This window comes from Gorilla gorilla, chromosome 4, assembly GCF_029281585.2.
Source record: "Gorilla gorilla gorilla isolate KB3781 chromosome 4, NHGRI_mGorGor1-v2.1_pri, whole genome shotgun sequence".
Lineage (NCBI taxonomy): Eukaryota > Metazoa > Chordata > Mammalia > Primates > Hominidae > Gorilla > Gorilla gorilla.
This window is the reverse complement of record NC_073228.2, coordinates 146,867,662-146,884,996: the sequence shown is the minus strand read 5'-3', so window position 1 is coordinate 146,884,996 and position 17,335 is coordinate 146,867,662. Positions and strand designations below refer to the sequence as shown.

The 17,335-nt window shown below is 40.4% G+C and overlaps 1 protein-coding gene across 9 annotated transcripts in view; it reads right to left on the bottom strand.

Moving 5' to 3' along the window:
* The window catches only part of ARHGAP26 (Rho GTPase activating protein 26), a 458,221-nt gene that overhangs the window by 174,527 nt on the left and 266,359 nt on the right, over positions 1-17,335 (bottom strand). For all 9 annotated transcript variants that reach the window (XM_063706839.1, XM_055389277.2, XM_063706842.1 and 6 more), the window contains exons 13-14: positions 17,039-17,104; positions 12,426-12,500 (exon numbers count right to left, since the gene is read on the bottom strand). In XM_063706839.1, coding sequence (XP_063562909.1) covers positions 12,426-12,500; positions 17,039-17,104 — 141 coding nt within the window. The remainder of the gene's footprint in view (positions 1-12,425; positions 12,501-17,038; positions 17,105-17,335) is intronic.

Below are 17,335 nucleotides of genomic sequence, written 5' to 3'. Positions count from 1 at the left end.
AGTAACTAGAGAAATGCAAAGTAAAACAAAAACGACAAGTATTTTTTTTACCTATTAAATTAGGAAAATGTCTAAAAATTCCAATATCTCTTGCTGGCAAGAATGCAGTGAAACTGATCCTCTCCTATCCTGCTGGCAGCAGGAGAGACAAATGCAAGAGTTTTGAGAAGCAATTTGGTAATATGTATCAAAGTCTTAAAAACGTTTACACCCTTTGAACCAGTAATCTCATTTCTCACAGTCTACCCTCAGAAAATAAGATAAGGCACGAGAAAAGTTACAGACCCCAGAAATGTTCAGCACACACTCTTCTTTGCAAAAGCAAAAAAAAACAGCAAAAAAGGAGACAACCTAAATGTCCAATGATAGAAGAATGATTAAGTGAATTACCGTATGTCTACCTGATGGAATATTACCTCGCCGATTTATATGACAACGATGACTGTAAAGCAACATGGAAAATGCCTGCATTATATAATGTCAAATAAAAAAAAACAAGATATGTTTATGAGAAACTTTTTCTATGAACTTTTTATATGAACAAGGCTGAAAGGAAATACTCTAAATTAGTGGTTGGGTTAAAGTGGTGGACTGTGGTATGATTTTATTCCATTACTTTTGTATTTTTAAAAAAATTGCTTTAAGCTCAAATGTGCAATGAGAACCACCATATCAGCTCTGACAATTTCTTTTGTCTCTTCTTGCATGGACTTTTAAACAAATCAGTATATTTTAAACAAGCATGTATGATAAAAGAACAGGAGAGATAATTCTTATAATCTTCCTGAGTAGCACACAAGGAGGTGAGAAGAAGAGGCAGAGGTTGGGGAGTGTAATTGCTTCACAGATCCCCATCCTGTCCCTGGTGAGGCAGGCCAGGTCATACACATACTGGTGGGAGGGTCACAGAGTCTTTTTCAGTGCACAGGAGGGAGAATCCAGCTCCCTCATACTGGCTAAAGACTAGTTCTTTGCCACCAGCTCCCAGTCCTTTTTTTTTCTGCATAGCACCTCATTTTGAGTGGGAGAGCAACCCTTTTCTTACTTTTTCCAGGGGTGGAGAATGAGATTCAGGACAGACTGGCCAAAAGTATATCAACTCTCTGGACTCAATGCCTGGATGAGGGATGGCCCAAGACCTAAGCCTGCCCAGTCAGAGTAACTCTCCAGGACTCAGGAACAGATATTTGCTGTTTGCTGGGCTTGCACTAGGAGGTTATGTAACTGCCAGGTGCCACCACACAGAGCCTGAAAGTCCGACAACCCAGAGACGAGATAAGCAGAAATGGTGGATCCTGAACCCTTGTATTTGCCTCTCCTTCTTATCACATGAGCCAGTAAATTCCTTTTTCCCCTTAAGCCAGGTGAGGTCAGGTTTTCCGTCTTTTTACAATGCAAAGAGATCTAAATGATGCACCAGGTAAAGGGAGGCAGCCACCAGACTGCATCTTTCTGAACAGTCTCCAAGAATAATTCTGGGACATCAATGAAGAAAGCTGTTCCTCCTGCAGGGCCAACAGCCTTTCAGCTGGAAAAAAATAAGTCACAGGTGGGCAGAAGACATTTTCTATTTCCTGGGAAAGAAACTACTTTCATCCAAATAGAAAGAGGCCAAATACTCATGAATGGCTTCAGGATTTAGCCTATCATCACCAGGTAGGGGCACAAATCCAGCTGGTATCTACTGCTCTCCGTGTGTTTCCCTGACACATACTGGGTTATGAGAGAGGAAAGGGTCCCCAGCTCAGAAACATGTGGCTCTCAAAGGCACAGTACCTGTATGATGTTTGCAGGTGACACTGAGCAATAAAATGAAGTCTTTCTTGTCACATGAAACAAACAAGGAAGAACCTAAAGAGCATGATTTTTTTTTTCTTTTTTTTTTCAGACAGAGTGTCACTCTGTCACCAGGCTGGAGTGCAGTGGCGCAGTCTTGGCTCACTGCAACCTCCACCTCCTGGGTTCAAGCGATTCTCCTGCCTCAGCCTCCCAAGTAGCTGGGATTACAGGCATGCGCCACCATGCCCAGCTAATTTTTGTATTTTTAGTAGAAATGGGGTTTCACCATATTGGCCAGGCTGGTCTTGAACTCCTGACCTTGAGATCCGCCCGCCTCAGCCTCCCAAAGTGCTGGGATTACAGGCATGAGCCACCGCGCCCGGCCCAAGAGCATAATTTTATTTCTGGGGCCACAGAACAGTAAATTCCATAGAGTTCTATCACAGCAAATTTCTGAAAAGTTCACAAAATGTGATTTTCCCAGTATCCAAAATGTCTGCCACTTTAATTCGTGTCTTTGTCATCTTGCACTCCCTGAATGGCTTTTTCCTGCAGAAGAGTATGTATCAAAAACCTCTGCTTTGCATGACCTCTTTCCCTCCCCATCCTAAGACACATGGAGAGCTGCCATCCTGCATGGTTCCTGGATGTGAGACAAATGTTACTGTACATTTTTCTAAAGAAGAAACCAACTTCTACCCAAGAAGAGTGAACATGAAACTGAACAAGCAGCAGTTGGCAAGTCTGGGAGTTGTGAACTGTTCCATGAACCACATTTAGCAAACTAATGATTAGCTTCCACTTATTCGGGCTCTGTAACCATAGGAATATTGCGTAACATTAGAGAGGAGAGTCAAATTACAGCCCGGCTAAAGGGCTTTTTATAGCACTGATGAGGCAAGTCTCATAACTTGAGCACATCCATTTTAATTCATTTAAAATCCAAACTAAGTTGAATACAGCCTCCCAAGCTACACCATTTTCAGAAAGTGCTGCTGATTTCCACACCTCCCTCCTGATGCTCCCCTCACTTACAGAAGCTTCCTGATGGCATGTGAATATGCCACAGAGACGTCATTTACACTCTTCTTTAGAACTCAGTACACTTCTCTCCACCATGTCCCTTGACCACTGCTGCTTAGTAAAACAGATCTAAACTAGAGGAGCAATCCAATGTACAAAAGGCATCATGTGGGGAAAGCAGAATGAATGTTATTTCCTCCTGAACCTACTACCACATGAATTCAGAAAATCAGAAGACACAGACTGGAAGCAGTGGTTATAAGGGGAGAACGTCTTAGAAATGTCACACTTGGATCAGTCCCAAGGGCCATCTAGTCTATTACTGTGTTGCAGACAAAATGAAGGATATTTTGGAGGAAATTATTAGGAAAGTTACCTATGTACTCTTGAATTTCCTAATAACACATTATAGTGTATGCAAATTAATCTTTTTCTCTCTTTAAGTGAGAAAGTAATACACGCACATGTTAAGAATTCAAAGAAAAAAAAACCAGATATACATGAAAAGGTAGAGGCAACTGCTAATGCCAGCTTTTTATGTGCATATCCTATCTCTAACAGTCCCTTCTGTTTTGAGATCCAAAAGCTCTTACTGGCTCAAGACCCAGTCTTAGGAGAGCCTGCCTGAAGCATCCCAACAGGCAAAGGTGATGGTGGCTGGAGCAGAGGAGGAGGTGAGCTTCCATCTGTGTGTTTCTTCTTTGGGGACTCAGGATTGTGATTAGTAGCTGTATTGCTAGCTTCCAGAATGATCAATCCTCTATCCAAGTAGTCTATCATCTTCTGGTCCTGTCATCTTTTGTCTGCTACCCTTCACTGGTAGACAAAATTGGACATTTGCTCTTCTCATGGTTCCCCTACTCCAGTAGGCTACAGTCTTCAAAGTCTGGGCTGTTTCCACTTAATCCTATGTAAGCCTTTAGGTCTTAGAAATCATCATAAAGCATTTTGATTTCTTCAGAAAGAAGTCATTGATTGCTTTTATTTATGCCACTCTGTGAAAAGGTATGGGAAATAAGGGGCATAGAAAAAAGAAATGCAGACATTCAAGGTCCCAGAGTAAGGAAGGATACTTCATGGCTGGATCGGCGGTAAGTGGGTGAAGCATGCTACTATAATTCTGTGCTTTACAGCACTGCTCTATAATACCTTCATTGTGTTCTCTGTTTTACTAAGTTTGCTTTAAATGTGGTTTAAAAAAAAAAAGAAGAAGAAGAAGAACAAAAAAGGTTACAGGACGAGAAAAACAGTGATGCTGAATTTGCAGTCCTTTAACATCATGGTAAAAACACACAAAAAAGGGACACAAATTTTTAACAGCACAGAAGATTAGGCTCTCAGTCAACATTCTCCTGCCACCAGGATATCCACTAGGCAAAGCTTAGATGAAGGCCTGAGGAAAATCCAGCTGGGGAAACAATGTGATAGGTGGTGGCCCTCTGCCCACCAAAAACATAGCCCAAGCCACCCATGGGTGTGGGGGAAAGGCCATGCTGCAACCCCACAACCCCACTCCAGCAAACACACTTTTGGGGGCTACTTTCTGGGGCACCCAGAGCTGTCATGAGATTATAATCCAGGCAATGAAATCAGACTGCAGAGCAGAAGTGGAGGGGGGTCCTCTTATATCAAGGCAAGTGAATCAGAAGGAGAGCCGTAGAAGAAACATGAGAGTCACGAGGGAAGAACCACAGCATGCTTCAGATTATCCAGAAGTAAATCCAGCTTCTCCCAGGACCATGACCAAATACCAAAACTAGGAAAAATCAATGCAGGCTTATAGGTTCACTAAATGAAAGCTTTAAGAATACCAGAAAGTTGGCTCAAATTATGTACAATAGCCCTCCAATCATCAGGTAAGATAATGATTCTAACAGGAGTCAGGAAAATAGCAGAACAAGGAGAATCTATCCACAGTGAGCTTAAAAGCAAAGGTTTGATTAAACAGAAGATAAAAAATCCTATAAAATATTTGTTGGCAAAAAATACAGAGACCAAAGCACTCTGAAAAATAATTCAGAAAACACCAGCTCTGTCATATAAGTAAAATCCTAAAAATATGGATGCCAGGAACTAAGACAACAAAATAAAACAAGTAGCAGACTGAAATAATAAACATTATACCGAAAAGTAGAAATAAAAGGAGTTAAATAAGTAAAGATAATAAAGATATTGGAAAATCCATTACAAAAAGTTAAAATCTGCATTATAAACAGCAAAATAATAATCACAATCAACCCAACAATTTTAAATGAGTAATACTGAGATGGAGGACAAGTTTGAGAATTTTTGCTAGAATATAAAGAATCAGGAGAAAAATTAAGCATTAAAAAGGTGAAAAATGTTGGTGTGTTTAAAAGACTGAGAATTACAGAAAAACATACAGTGAAGAGATTTGTTTGTCTTTAGAAAAATATGTATAAAAACTCCTTCAGTGGCCCCCAATATGTATAAAAGAATGATTACATGGTGATATATAAAAGTAGTGGAAAGGGGTAAGATGACTCATTATATGGATACTGGTCAAGTGGATAAGTATTAGAGGAAAAAGAAGAGTTTCCACTTTGCATGACAGATTTTAAGGAAAATTAAGGTTTTTGTCATTCTAGATTGGGCAAGGTTTTTTGTTGTTGTTGTTGTTGTTGTTGTTTTGAGACGGAGTCTCATTCTGTTACCCAGGCTGGAGTGCAATGGCACGACTCAGCTCACTGCCACCTCCACCTCCCACGTTCAAGCGATTCTCCTGCCTCAGCCTCCTGAGTAGCTGGAACTACAGATGTGCACCACCACGCCTGGCTAATTTTTGTATTTTTAGTAGAGATGGGGTTTCACCATGTTGGCCAAGCTGGTCTCGAACTCCTGACCTTGTGATCCGCCCTCCTCGGCCTCCCAAAGTGCTGGGATTACAGGTGTGAGCCACTGCACCTGGCCTGGGGAAGGTCTTTTATGGCATAATTCATTTAGAAAAAAGATAACAGACTGGACATCATAAAAATTTAAAATAGGCCAGTCACGGTGGCTCACACCTGTAATTCCAGCACTTTGGGAGGCCAAGGTGGGCAGATCCCTTGAGCTTAAGAGTTTGAGACCAGCCTGGGCAACATGATGAAACCCCATCTCTATTAAAAATACAAAAATTAGCTGGTGCACACCTGTAGTCCCAACTACTCAGGTAGCTGAGGCACAAAAATCACTTGAACCTAGGAGGTGGAGGTTGCAGTGAGCCAATATAATGCCACTGCATTCCAGTGTCGGTGAAAGAGTGAGACCCCATCTCAATAAAATAGTCATAAGACAACAAAAACAAATGCACCATAAAGTTTAAGACAAATAATAATCTGGAAAAACATATTGAAAATATAGTCTATAGATCTAAAAAGGTCTTGTAATCAAAAGAGGAACACACTGCCAGGTGTGGTGGCTCACGCCTTAAAATCCCAGCACTTTGGGAGGCCAAGGTGGGCGGATCACTTGAGGTCAGGAGTCCAAGACTAGCCTGGCCAACATGGTGAAACCCCGACTCTACTAAAAAGATACAAAAGTTAGCCTGGTGTGGGGCATGCACCTATAATCCCAGCTACTCAGGAGGCCGAAGCATGAGAATCACTGGAACCTGGGAGGTAGGAGTTGCAGTGAGCCAACACTTAGCCACTGCACTCCAGCCTGGGCAACAGAGTGGAATAATAATAATAATAAAAATAAAACAAAAAAAATTTTTTTAAGAAAAAGAAGAACATACCAATAGAAAAATAGGCTAAGAATACAAACACGCAATTCAACGAAGTAGTATAAATCAGCAATAAATATGTAAACAGCCTAACCTCACCCAAAATTGCAGAAATGCAAAATTAAATTTAAAAAGATACATTTAAAAATGTTAATAATTTATATGCAAAACAGTAATACACAGCATGGCAAAGATGTGGGGTGTAGCATAGTCTCCTCAGACTTTGCTAACTACAAACTTGGGACTATCATTTAAGAGCCTTGAAAACATGTACATACCTTGACCCAGCAATTCAACATCTTAAAATAAGTCCTGAGGAAATAATTAGAGATGCATATAAAAATTATAACAACTAACATTTTATATTTAACATGTGAAGGCTCTGGACTCAGCAACCCACAAGGCATCTTTTCATTCCATCCTCACATTACTATGGAGGCAGGAGCCATTATTACAGATGCGGAAATAGATGACTAGACCAGTGTGAATCATTTGTCTAAGTCAAAGAAATAAGCGGTGGAACTGTAACTTGTCTAATCTCAAAATGCATGCTCTTAGTCTCTGCTGCCTCAATGGGGATGTTTACCCTCTGTCCTGCCTCTATGGGGATGTTTACCTGAGTGCTTTCTAGAATGATGAAGAATAGCAATTAGCCCATGTATCCAAGAACAGGGGACTGATTAAAAAGTTATAGAGCATCTGTGCAATATGTGCCTGAGAAAATCACACTCTAGAAGAACTTGAATGACATGTGACAATAGACACTCTATAGTGTTACATGAATAAAACCTGTAATATCTGCACAGTGAGTTTAATTTTGTAAACATACTGTTTTAGTATACTATACTAAATTTAACAGGTAATAATATAACATTTTGATGTCATATGACAAAACAGTTAATAAAGGTTAACTCTAGTATATAGAACTGTTATTTTCTTCTACTTTTTGTATTCCTCCAAATTTTCACAATGACCACTCATAACTTTTCATCAGGAAAAAATTTATTTAAAATATGTATGGAGAGACAGGAAGAGAGACAGACATACACTGAACAACTATATAGCTGATTTATATATTAAATAGTATAGATAAAAAAGTTGGGCTAAAATTTGGAAAGATTTATCTTTACTTAATATTCAGGGGGGAAAACCCCCAGACACACAGAAGGCATTCTATTTCTAGGAATCTGCAAGTCTTTGAGAGTCCTTTTCACTCTCTAAAGACTAATGACTTCTGTTGCTAGGAGGAAGGGATCAAGGGTAGCTCTTGGTAGGACACTAGTACAAAGCCACACTGCACTTGCTATGAGGAATTTTAGCAAGCTTTCTTAAGGAATCCTGATCAGTACAAAGAAGACATTCTCAAAGCACTGGCTCTCATATTCCTCTTCCAACCCAAAGTCCTCCAATGTATTAAGAGTACAAAAAAAAAACTCGAAGTAATTCAAAAAAGTCTCTGGTTTTGCTTAATTCTCAGCCTTTTTTTTTTGAGACTGAGTCTTGCTCTGTCATTCAGGCTGGAGTTCAGTGGTGTGATCTTGGCTCACTGCAACCTCCGCCTCCTGGATTCAAGGGATTCTCCTGCCTCAGCCTCCTGAGTAGCAGGGCTATAGGTGCACACCACCACACCCGGCTAATTTTTGTATTTTTTATTTTTGGGGATGGAGTTTTGTTCTTGTTGCCCAGGCCGGAATGCAATGGCACAGTCCTGGCTCACTGCAACCTCCGCCTCCTGGGTTCAAGCAGTTCTCCTGCCTCAGCCTCCCGAGTAGCTGGGATTACAGGTGTGCACCACCACACCTGACTAATTTTTTTGTATTTTTAGTAGAGAAAGGGTTTCACTATTTGGCGAGGCTGGTCTCAAACTCCTGACTTCAGGTGATCGTTCACCTTGATCTCCCAAAGTGCTGGGATTACAGATGTGAGCCACCACACCCAGCCTAATTTTTGTATTTTCAGTAGAGATGGGGTTTCACCATGTTAGCCTGGCTGCTCTCGACCTCCTGACCTCAGGTGATCCACCTGCCTCGGCCTCCCAAAGGGCTGGGATTATAGGCGTGAGCTACCGCGCCTGACCAGCCATATTTTCAATAACCAAAACATACTACTCCACTTTTGAGAGCCTTGGACAGATAAACCAAATCTTACACAGTACCTGGCACATAATAAGCATCCAATGAATGTATAATAAAGAAATAGTTAATGAAAGGTTTACTCGGCCCAGCCATCTCAGGGGAAGGTTTTGGAGCACAGGTGCCATGTTTATTTTATACTCTTGGCTAGCCCAGACACTACCAGTACCAAGAATTGATGAAGTTGTGGGCATGTTCACAAAAGAGATGAAGCTCCCCCTTCAGGTCTAGAGCCCTGGTGATTCCGTAATTGAGAGATTCAAACTTATTTAACTGGTAGGGAGAATCATGGATATCATTCTCAACTTTCAATTAGATGTTACACTGTGGTCATCTTGCAGCTCTGGTTGGATCTCAGATTAGATTCCAGTCTATCTGTAATGTCCTCCTGGCAGAGGCAGCTGCCCTCGTGACTTTCAGCTGCTAGTTATTACTTTTTCATGACATTTCTCAAATGTTCATGATTATTTTCTCTATCCCCAGGAAAATCAAGGAAGAGAACACGACAAATATCTTGTGTGAAGGCCACTAAGAAAAGTGATAAAAACAAGATCCTTTCATAACCACTCTTTTGCTTAACACAACTGAGCTAAAGTGGTTCTTTTTTAGATTAGCAAAGCAGTCTAAAATGTCATATTTCTTTTCATTAGTGTCATCTTACATAATAATCTGTCGTCTTTGAAATCTCTCTGCCCCTTCTGTTCCCCCATATCAAGTTGGTTAAAAGTCCTGTTGATTCTCTCTGTATACTCACTATGAGTGTGTCCTTTTTTCCTGACTTCAGAGCACCTATTTGGTTCAGTCTTTGATAGGGTTTGCCTTGCCTAATCTATTACAACCAACTTCCTCCTCCATGTCTTTCCATAATCAAATACATGCTCCAAATTGTAGCCAACATTATGCTCCTAATGCTAGAATCTGATATTATTACATCTGCATTAGATATACTTTTTTTAAAAAAGCTAACAGCAGCCATTATTTCAGGAAAGCACTTCTCCATCTTCCTATCAATAATCCTGCTCAGTCCACTGGGTTTCAGGGACCAACCCCGTCCGCACCCCAACCGTCCACCCCATCCCCCACATCCCCCAACATAGGCACAGGATCCAGGCCATCTGCTGTGGGCCATGCGACTGGTCTGAGATTGAGAAACGAATCACGTGAATGGCCCCATACTGACCAAGCAAAGTTCTCGCTGGAGCCTTCTGCCAACATGGTCAAGAAAGGCACTTTCTTCTCAGTGACCACAGGCTCCAAGGACTGCAGAGGCTGAACCTGTCTGGGACACTCCCACAGAGAACAAAGCCACACCAAGCCCAGAAGAGGTCAGAGAACATGAGAAGCCAGAAGAAGAAAGGGGCAAAGGATCTAGCAAAAGTAAAGACATCATTGGCATCCCTGACTCTGCCATGCTTCTGTCTTGGATTTACCAGTTATGTGAGCAAATAGATGCTTTTTTTTTTCCTTGTAAACTATTCTGAATTGTCTTCTTGACACTTTTGTGTGCAAAAGCATCATAATGGATATAATCCCACTATTGAGAACTTTTAATAGTTTCTTACTTCCTATAGAAAAAACCCCAAACACTTGGCTCAATATTCAAGTTCCTCAACAAAAAAGACCAACTTAGCTATTCAGCTTTAAAACTCTCCTGTTCCAGCCTCAAGTTAAGTCTTTCAGAAATATTAAAATAATAATCATAGAATCAATACCCTTTGCTGTAGCCACCATAGACCCTTTGTTCAGAATACTTCATGAATTGGAATTATTCTTCTACTCTCTCCTTCACTACACTACTCGATCTTCTAGACCCAGCACAGATTAAGCATGAATATCATACTTTACATTACAGCTTTCATATACACACATATTTCACCCTATCAGGACTCCTTACAGAAAAGGAACAGCTCTTTCTAAAATTTAATCTCTAGCACCTGACATCTGTTCTAAGCAGTAGACACCCCACAAATGTTTGCAGCTCTGGTCAGAAATGAAAAACTAAGGACTGACACCTATTAGACTCTTAATTCTTCCTTATATCAGAATTTCTCAAAAATTGACCCTATCACCATACAACCCAGCAATTTGCACACTCGGACATTTATCCCAGAGGAACAAATATATGCTCACACAGAAACTATATATGAAAATGTATAGAAGCTTTATCATAATTGTCCCAAACTGGAAACAACTCAGATGCCCTTCAATAAATGAATGGTTCGACAAAGTGCAGTACATCCATACAATGGAATATTACTCAGCAATAAAAAAGAACTATTAATACATGGAACAGCAAAAATAAATCTTGAGAAAATTACACTGATTGAAAAACAATGCCAATCCCAAAAGGTTCTGTATTGTATAATTCCATTTAAATAATAATCTTGAAATGACAAAATTATAGAAATAGAGAACAGATTACTGATCGCCAGGGGTTAGACACAGGGTGCAAGGTGGGAAGTGAGGTACGTGCATGTACAACATCACAAGGAATCCTTTTAGTGATGGAAGTGTGCTGCATCTTGACTAAATTAATGCCAATATTTTGGTTGTGATTTTAAAATTGTGTTTTGCAAGATGTTACCTTTAGAGGAGACCAGGTAAGTGGTACACAGGATCTCTATATTATTTCTTACAACCGCATGTAAATCTACAATTATCTCAAAATGAAAAGTTTAATTTTTACAAAAACTAACCATATTTCAAATCTTAACCAAAAAAACCCAGATACTCGTTGCTAGAGTACCTCGCAAATAATCACAGTTTTAAACTACAGATCTCACTCTAACTAGCAATGCAATAGGGTTTTGGCTACAAGAAGTGAGTGACTCTCTCAAAAAGAGGTGAAGACAGTCATTCTGGCCAACATGAGAGAAGAGATTTCTTTACACAAGAAAGCTATTTTCAGAAAGTGGGATGGCAAAAGAAATTACAAATACTAACACAAGAACTGTCCCTGTCCAAAACACTGAGCTGCGTACCCCAAGTGATAGTCCCTCTCTACAAGCCAGGGCTTCCATGGGGAGGAATAACAGCCTCTGTGAAACCTGATCTGTTTGCCATTTAGGTCCATGTGACTCATGGAGGCTGGCTGCACTCATATCTAAAAATACAGGAAATCTGCAGCCTAAGCAAATTTGGCTCCTGGACTCATGGGCTTTTGATTCAAATACTGCACATTTGGAGACAGTGCTTTGTATCTATATCAGCCAGTGGCAAAGGAGGTTCTGCTGCTCAAGTGACAGGTATTTAGTTGAAATCTAGAAGCAAAGAGGATCAGAAGATTTATCTGGTTATATACATTTTATCTGAGAGTTACATGACACCTGCTCAGTATCAGGAACATGAACTCTGAGGTCCTCTGGAGCCCAGAATGATGCCTTTCCTTGGGCATTGGGTGTGTCCCACTAAATACCTGTCCCAAAAGAGAATGGAGGGAGTCATAAGCTATTAAAGACAGAGTAGGGTGTGGTGGTCACATGAGTGACCGAGTGCCACTTGGACCAGAGCACTGAGCCTACAAGACAGAGAGGGTGTGGTGTCTGGGCCCTGGCATTTTTTATTTTGTCCATTCCTACTCAGAACCTTTCCCAGCAGTGTCTGAAGCCATGACAACTAACCGATGGGGCAGATGACTTCTAGGTGACAGCTCACAAACACCCCGATTCCTTTGCCACAGGCTGTATCTACTCACAGACCTGGTGACTTTTCAGAGTGGGCCCCCCATCCAGGGACCTGCCTAGCAGAGCCACTGTGGCACTCACCCATCAGGACACTCAGCAACTTCTGCACTCTGGAGTTGACCCCCACAATTCGATACAGCCCTTGCTCGTTGATCCCTGAGGAAAGAAACAGTGATGATTTAATTAGAGGCACGTCAGAACACAAGTCAGGCCAATCCAGCCAAATGCACTTTTTTTTTTTTTTTCATTTTCTCAGTCCTCCTAAAAGCTGCTCTAATTAAAGTCCCCTGTCACTCAGCTCAGCTCTTAGCAAAGGAGTGGGATTTGGTACAGCTGTCTAGGATTTCACGGATGTGCTGCACACTTCAGCCCTCATGTTAGTTCAGTCATCAGAGGCGAAAGAAGCTTTCCTTTCTCTTGCCAAAGGCAACATCTGAAGAGTTCTAAAAGATGCAAAATGTACACTTTTAAATATGTCATATTTAACCAATTTTTAAAATTAAAATGCCAAAAATGACATTAAAAATTCATACAACAGAAAAAGACACTTTATAATCTATTTTTACATATAAAATGAAAATACGGAGGTGTAAGAATGTTTTTAATTTTAAGGAATGTTAGCCAAGACTGAGAAATTAGAAGATCCATTCATTTATAATACAAATATTCTTTATCAAAAAAGACTACCTTTATTTCAACCCAAGGAACTGTACAATTAGACTAGTAAGGGTTTACTTTTAAATTAAACATCTAAACAAAGAATCAAAAACTAATCCACTGCAGTGTTTCTGTTCATTTAAATACATGGATTAGATCACCACTGTACCATTTACAAAAGAAGGCAATTTAGACCAGGTGACTTGAAATGATTTTTCTCCTATTAGTTCCAGGCCCATCATATCTGACCCCTCTGAAGTAATAGAGCTCCACCTTCCTATTTTATTCCTCTGATGTCCATTCTTCAACCAGTAGCCAAAGTGAACTGTCTAAAGTGCAAATTAGTTCGTACCACCTCTTCTCTTAAAACCCTCCAATAGCTTCCCATTGCACTTAGACCATAATCAAAACTACTTACAATGGCCTATAAGGCCTATACTATCGAGCACTGACTACCTCTGATTGCATCATTGACCACACGCATTCTGCTCCACACACTGGCCTTCCTGTCACCTCAACATGCCAAGCTCATGGCCCCACCTCATAGCCTTTGCTCCAGCTGTTTCCTCTACCTGGACTGCTCTTCTCCCAGAGCTTTTCATCATTCAGATCTCAGCTTAAATGCAACCGCTTCAATCTAATGCAATCCACAATCAACACTACTGGTCATTCCCTTACCCTGTTTTCTTTCTTTATAGCAGTTAACAATATCCGAAATTATCTTTGTTATTTGATTCTTTACTTGTTTTTTCTGTTACATTCTCAATAGAATGTAAACAGTAATTGTGTCCTGTTCACCATTATATCCTCAGCCCCTGGATCAGTATATGGTACATGATAATAAACAAAACACGAGTTTATACTCCATCAAGGCCAGTATAAAATACTTGGGGGCCAAAACACAATCTTCCAAAAGAAACTCAGGAAAGGACCAATTCTGCAGTACTTTCAACAAGACCTATGTAGACACGGAACTAATGAATAAAAAGAAGTGGTCTGGAATGATAGAATTTTACAGCTAAAAAGGACCTGTAAAATCATGTACATCATTCTGCATGATTCACGGACTAGGAGCCCCTGGTCAAAAACTTCAAAAACCAAGTGATGGGTCCCAAGTTACTCAGTGGCAGAAACTTGATTCAGTAACATGTCAGCTTGTGGGCTTGAAAAGTCTTAAGTGTCTCTACTTCTTCTATCCTTGTGCTTTCCTGGGACTTTACACAATCCCACCTCCCACTGGACAATTGTCAAATCCCAGAGAGTATGGGAAGTCTGTTCATCTCTGATCACCATAAATACGTATGCACATACACACACTGCAATCGGGAGATACCCACTTTTTTCAACAATTTACGCTAAAATGGCACCTAACTCATACTGTCCTTATTTCTTCTTTGTGCTCAATGAAGACTTTCTTAGAAGTTAAAGTACATCATTTCCATTTTCATTTTAGAGGGGGAAGAGGAACTCGTACACCTCTTCTTCTCCTACTTATTGTATTTATTTTGTAGTTTTACATCAGAAAAAGTTGTCCTCCTGAGCTACCAGTTTGCATTTACTACAGACTCTGTGAACAGTTTTAAATGATTAGGTTTCTCTCTTGATTTTGGCTGCTGAAGACTGAGAGACGAATAGGTGGCCCAGCTCAAGCAAGTATATGAACTTTACTGGGGAAAGAGATTTTTTTTTTTTAGACTCACTTTTGGCTCCATTTTTGTGCCTCTACCTTTAAACTCTGTACATTTTATTCTCGGTCTTTTCTTTGAAATTAAAAAAAAAAAAATTAAAACTCCTGTTGAAAATTAGACCGTGCACAGCGGCTCATGCCTGTAATCCCAGCACTTCGGGAGGCCAAGGTGGGCAGATCACTTGAGGTCAGGAGTTGAAGACCAGCCTGGCCAATGTGGTAAAACCATCTCTACTAAAAGTACAAAAATTAGCTGGGCATGGTGGCAGGCGCCTGTAATGCCAGTTACTCAGGAGGCTGAGGTAGGAGAATCGCTTGAACCTGTGAGGCCAAGGTTGCAGTGAGTAGAGATTGAGCCACTGCACTCCAGCCTAAGCAACAGAGCAAGACTCTGTCCCCCACAAAGGAAAAGAAAAAAGAAAAATTACCTTAGTAATGAACACTTCAAAAAAACTTAGAAACTACAGTTAAGGTAAATAGATGAGTCAAAGGGAAACAGTAAAAATCAGCAGACAGCCACTGAGAACACAATGAAACCTGTGCAATATGACCACTCCTCTCCCCACTGCTCCCAGAACGGGCTCATACTGAGCAGCTGCTTTGTAACTTGCATTTTTCACGTATTATAAATAATTTTTAAAATGCTGTATGTCTGTAATCCCAGCACTTTGGGAGACCGAGGTGGGTGGATCACGAGGTCAGGAGGTCAAGACCATCCTGGCCAACATGGTGAAACCCCATCTCTATTAAAAATACAAAAATGAGCTGGACGTGGTGGTGTGTGCCCGTAATCCCAGCTACTCAGGAGGCTGAGGCAGAAGAATCCCTTGAACCAGGGAGTCGGAGGTTGCAGTGAGCCGAGATTGCATTACTGCACTCCAGCCTGGGGACAGAAAGAGACTCTGTCTCAAAAAAAAAAAAAAAAAAGGCCGCATGTCAAAAAATGTATTTCCATTGCATTGTTAGTGATTCACAGTTTTTTACTACACAGATGTACCATTGTTGATTTAACCCATTTTTGAGACATTTGGCCCGTTTCTGATTTTGTACCTTAACATCACCATGGTGTAAACATCCTTATGGCTCAATCTGGCCTATATCCTTATTTCCTCAAGACCAATTCCCAGAAATGTCACCTACTTCTAATTTATATTCTCTGGATATATCTTACATACCTTTACAAGATGCCTTAATTCTTTATTTAAGAGAGGTACAGGAGAAATAACTGAACATTTTAAAAAATGTTTCCATACATTACAACTGTTTTGGAAAAAATATCTTTTGACAGTATACATAAGGGTAGGTTTTCAAATTCTCTCTCTTCCCTCTACTTAATGCCTCACAGTCCTTATGAAAAAAAAGTGTATATTTCTCAACTGGCAAGTTATGAATCCTGCTTTAAAAGAGAGAATTTCTTTCCACTACTTAAAAAGGGCTGGTAGGCTGAGAGGCTGTAGAGTAAATAAGATTCACATCTCTGACAATGGTTCAAATCAAATCCAGTGGAAAGATGGTTAAGAGCTTTTCTCAGAGGTACAACAGACCAGCAAACTCAAAGCTTCAAACTGCTGGGACTGAGGAATCTCCTTTGTGGCTGTCTCTGAAGAAGGGATGGAGACCATCGGGACGAACCAGCCTCCTTGATCTTAATGTCCTGCTCCCACAGACCTGGGAAAGATCAGTGTGAACATGGGCCTGACCCCTTTTCTCTACCTGGGTGGTCCCCAGGGACTAGCTCCCCAGAGCATCTTGGGTTCACAGGCCCCAAGATGTCTGCCAGAGAAAATTTAGGGTGTCTGTGAACTTAGACAGGAAAACAATTACATCTTTATCTTCACTAACCTATAACTGACATTAAGCATTTCCTTCCTTTATGGATGTAAGCAACAAATCACAGGAGCATTAGCGGTACCTGCAACTTGGTCAGAAATCACAGATATTTTCATAACACATTACAATTATTATGGATATCTTGAAATATCACTGCTCCCAAATTATGTCAGTTAGCAGACCCACCACTATCACTTATAAAGTGTTAACAAAGAAACACATATATCATGATACCCTGTGTTTTTTAATATTTTTAAAACCGAATTTCAGTAACTGCTTTCTATAATCATATGTATTTTAGATATTTAACACATTCTTCTGATCAGCCAAAGAAGTTGGTGACACAAAATCAGTTAGGACCTCCTGCTTGAGACCAACAGGACTTGTGGAAATCCACTGACAATGGCACTTGGGGAGCTAATGAGTCACTTAAAGTCAGGAAACAGCAGGTAGCAGGTCTGACTCCTCACCAGATGCATGACCTTCTATGAGAACAATGCCATCTGTTAAACTACTTTACCTCTGGTTTCCACAGCATGGATGCATTTCCTGATTATGCTGAAGCCAATGCTGTCCAACTGCGCAGCTGAAAGAGCAAGAGAAGGGCAGTCAAGTTGCTAGCCATGGAAATCAACCTCAGGATAGGGCTTAACCAAACCAGGATGAATCAATCGCATGCTGTGGTCACATATCCTTTTAATTTTTCCCAATAACAGTACAGGAATAACATAATAATAATAATAATAGCTGGCATTGATTGAGAGCTTTCCATATGCTAGGTATGGTTTTAAGTGCTTTGCATGTATTATCTCACTTA